The sequence below is a fragment of the Ischnura elegans genome, chromosome 4 (assembly GCF_921293095.1).
Source record: "Ischnura elegans chromosome 4, ioIscEleg1.1, whole genome shotgun sequence".
Classification (NCBI taxonomy): Eukaryota; Metazoa; Arthropoda; class Insecta; order Odonata; family Coenagrionidae; genus Ischnura; species Ischnura elegans.
Genome location: NC_060249.1, coordinates 130,435,234 through 130,439,481, shown reverse-complemented (window position 1 = coordinate 130,439,481; position 4,248 = coordinate 130,435,234). Strand labels below are relative to the sequence as shown.

General features: G+C 38.6%; 1 protein-coding gene across 1 annotated transcript; it reads left to right on the top strand.

The window, feature by feature from the left end:
• Positions 1-875: 875 nt before the first annotated feature.
• On the top strand, positions 876-2,175 carry LOC124158056 (protein cornichon). Its single transcript, XM_046533230.1, has 5 exons — positions 876-1,049; positions 1,127-1,195; positions 1,294-1,406; positions 1,487-1,630; positions 1,729-2,175. Exons 1-5 carry the CDS (start codon positions 969-971, stop codon positions 1,760-1,762), a joined length of 441 nt encoding a protein of 146 aa, XP_046389186.1. The 5' UTR covers positions 876-968; the 3' UTR covers positions 1,763-2,175.
• The last annotated feature ends 2,073 nt before the right edge of the window (positions 2,176-4,248 follow it).

Below are 4,248 nucleotides of genomic sequence, written 5' to 3'. Positions count from 1 at the left end.
AGGATTGGAATGGTCGTTGGAAACACACGCCATCGATGACGACGATAGAGGTCACCGAATAAGCTACAAAAATTAACCGCTGCACGGAGCTACTGCTAATGAGTACCATAAATTATAGCAAATAATCCCAAATATTGGCCATGGAAGAAGGAGGAGCTCCTCCTTCTTCCATGAAGAAATGTGACAGAGTCGATAAAATTTTTAGGATCGAAATGAAAAATAAACAAAATTATTTTTTTCATTGCCCAAAACCCCCAAAACCCAAATTTTCACTGACTCCCTTCCTCATATTTCAGAGGTATGGATAATCGTCCGCCGATTAAAGTGAGTGGTGGGAAAGATGGCCAATAGATTGTTGAAATATTTCATATTTTCTCCTATTATTAGAAATTAAATCATGAGTTCGGGTTCCGATGTCGCAGAAAGTTCAGTGGCACTGATATACACAGTCATAAGTGGCATTCATCTCCGAACAGTCTCAAATTGTCATGATTTGCCAACCTAATATTTCATATTAATGTAATGTAATCATGTGTGGATTATTTTTATCACCACTTATCGAATTCGATTCCTGACATGAGTAAAGAGTTTCTGTGCAGGCAATGTTTCACATGGGTCAAAATAATGCGCGTTGCAAAGCTGGCACATTCACGAATCGTCTATAGACCGCATGAAGTTCAGAGCGAAAATTCTAAGAATTTATTTGGTTAATTTAAGACGTATAATCGTTTTAATTATCCTCACACGCTCCCGTCGATTTATTTTCCTGAAACCTGTCGCAGCTCGCGATAACAAACAACCGGCCTCAATTTCACCTGACCCTCTGACGGTTAAGTTAAACATTTCATCCCTCCCCTAGCTACCGAATCCGATTTGTTTGTCTCTCCCAATTTCCATTACGGTAACCCTCCCTTCCATGCTTTCCGTGGACCGGCTCCTTCCGAATTTTGGTTGTGAAAATTTGGGCCATGGCGTTTAATATTGCAGCGTTTTCATACATTATAGCTTTACTGGGGGATGCAGTGTTGATATTTTTTGCTATTTATCACGTGAGGGATTGCTTTACTCCTTTAATAATGGGATTCCATTCTTACTGGGTTTTGGCTCATGTTTACTTCTATTCTAGGTAATAGCTTTTGACGAGCTAAAAACGGACTACAAGAATCCAATAGACCAGTGCAACAGTTTAAATCCCGTAAGTAAGAAGTTAGCTATCCTCCTTTCTTGATTGTTCATAAGAATTGTTCAGTATACACCTCTCCACCCTAAATACCGTGCCGCTTTCAATTTCAGCTGGTTCTCCCGGAGTATATACTGCACATATTTTTCAATGTGTTGTTTATGATAGCGGGCGAGTGGTTTTCCCTGTTTCTGAACGTTCCGCTCATTGCGTATCATTTGAACAGGTAATAGTTGAAGTGAAGAGGTAAGAAATGATTTGAAGAATATCTAGTATTACCTCAGCTATCTAAATCAATTGTTTCAGGTACCGCACAAGGCCAGTCATGTCAGGGCCAGGTCTATACGATCCTACAAGTATTATGAACATGGATACTCTAACCAAGTGTCAGAGGGAGGGATGGATTAAGTTGGCTTTTTATCTCTTGTCATTTTTCTATTATTTATACGGGTGAGTATGGATTTTAAATGCATCTTAATTGGTGTTGATGAAGTGCATGAGTAATTCTTGAGTTTATTCATTGATGATTAAATTACTTTCATTTTCAGTATGATATACTCCATCATTTCTGTGCCTCAGTGAGTGTACATTGTTAACATGTGAGGTTGAAAAGGAGTAAATGGACTCATTCCTGTGTTTTAATTACGTTTCGAGCGAGTAATTGGAATCGTGTGCGAACTATTGTGATCACACTTTGAAGTCAGGACATCTATGAATAAAAGGAATAGGAGCATTACATCTTAAGAGCCTTGGAATTTTTTAAAACAATTTGTGTGTGCTCAAGAGGCCCCCTTTGTTAGTAAGTCTAATCAATATATCAGTTGTATTTTTTTCCATGATTATATTGGTGTAATGAACTTTTTCTGGTTTGGCTATTGCCATACCTAGTCATGTGAGGTATGTTGTTGAAAGATGTATTCCCCATATTCCGTTAAATTATCATGACTATGCTTAACATGCAAGTGAAGTGTGTCAAATAAAAACTTTAACAATAATGAAAATTTTTTCTATAGGCTAGATATATTACCTTATTTGTCTCCCTAAAGACATGTCTAATCCTCTATGCACAAGTTGTACATGCACGTCTCCCTAAAGACATGTCTAATCTCTATGCACGAGTTGTATGTCTCATGGTTCGAACATTTAAGTTGCCAAATGCCAATAGCATTCATGGCAAATGACTCCGGGGTCAGTGTTTAAAATAGTGAAAATGGACCTTTCAATTGCTAGAAGACCCTAGAAAATACATTAGATCATTCTTCAAGTGGAGGAGCCAAATGCTTTGCCATCTACAATTGCCAGAGTGTTCACCAAATCCTTGAATTAATTACGTATTTGAGCTACCTTTCAGGCAAAGAGATGCCTCAGCAGGAGGCATGACTGCTATGTGAATAGAATTAGATTGGAGGTAACATTTTTATTGCCTGAGAATTAATCCAGGACATTATTGCCAACCTGGCATTGAGCAAGAAATCAATGGTTGGGGGCACCTTAAAAGCTGCTCGGAACTTTCCCAATTCGTTGTGCCACCACCATGTTTAACATTCATGCCACTTGCAGTCACGGTGTGAATGGTCACCCTTCAAACATTCCCTTTTGTTCTTTCCTTCCCCGAGGGGATTCCAGCCAGCTCGAAGTTCAACAGCAAGGGGAATCTGGGCTCTTACGGAGCATAAAGGAGAAGAAATGTGGAATGGAGAGAAATTCATTCTGATAGATTTCCTCCTCTGTTGTTTAAGTCAAGATTTTAGGTGGCAGTGATCTGAGGAAATGAATTCTGGGGCCACATGAGTTTAAAATAATACACGAATGTACTTTTATTCAAGAATTTCCATGAGAACAAATTCCCCTGGATCAGGAATCGAGGAACCTGGATAGCACAGAGGTATGGAAAGCCAAAGCTCTGTGGCTTGATTCCTAGTTAGAGGAATTTTTCTCAAGGCAATTCATGCATATATCACTGCTATTTATGCGGTAGGCTTCAAAATATTACACGTGAATGTTCTTGTTAAAGACGTATGTACCTAGAGAAAACTCAGGACTACCAAATTTCTGATTGAGAGGAAAGTTTGAAATAATCGAAATGTAACTGAGTCCATCACTAAGCAAGAAAATAGGAAGTATATTTTTCTTGTCTTCATATAAAATGACTATTACCGCATAAGATTGCTCTGTAAATCTGTATCTGCTTAACTTATTTAGCTGTTGAGTGACATATGAACTCTAGTAGGGAGTACAGAAACAGCCAGCAACTGCCACCCTACTCTTGGCCATCACTACAGTGCGTAACACGTAAACAAGATCTGAATGTCTCTGTCGTGGCTTTATTGGGTGAGCTGGCCAGGATAGTGCACCCAAAAAACTAGTGATCACGACCCCAAAACGTATCCCCCATCCATCAGCACCCTCACCTGCTTCCAAAAGGCTCTACATATTAATTATTGAAATCTACAACAAGAAGCAGTATAAGAACTTGGATAATGATTCTTTATGGTAGTAACGCATGGACAATGACAGCAGTGGAGAAATTAAGATTGGAATCTTTCGAAATGTGGTGTTATAGAAGAGTGATTGAAGATCAAATGGGAAGTTGCGTAAGCTCAATGAAGGGCAGAAGATTAAACTTTTGAAAGCCTTGGGTAGAATACCATTTAATATACCATGGGCCATTTAATATGCCAAATCATTTGGCACAATGGAATAATGAAAATTATAATTAAAGGACAGGCGGAAGAGAAGAAGAAGGCCACAGATGAGTTTAATGCGATGAAGGATGTGAAGCAGAAGAATTATGTAAGGGTTAAAAGATTAGCTGACATGAGAACTTAGCTCCATCGAACCAGTCTCAGGATTGATGAACTTTTATAGTATAGTCATCAATTTTAATGTCTTGATTCATAATCTACTCAAGTTAACCTATCGTAAAACAAAATTTAAGCAGACGTCCAAATATATGGATCAATACGATGCCATTCGTTCAGTTTTAGTTGAAGTAGACAGATTGTTGTTGAAGATTTTTTGTGGCATTACCCACTGGTGGGTCATACTCTTGCTCCAGCCAAATTGCC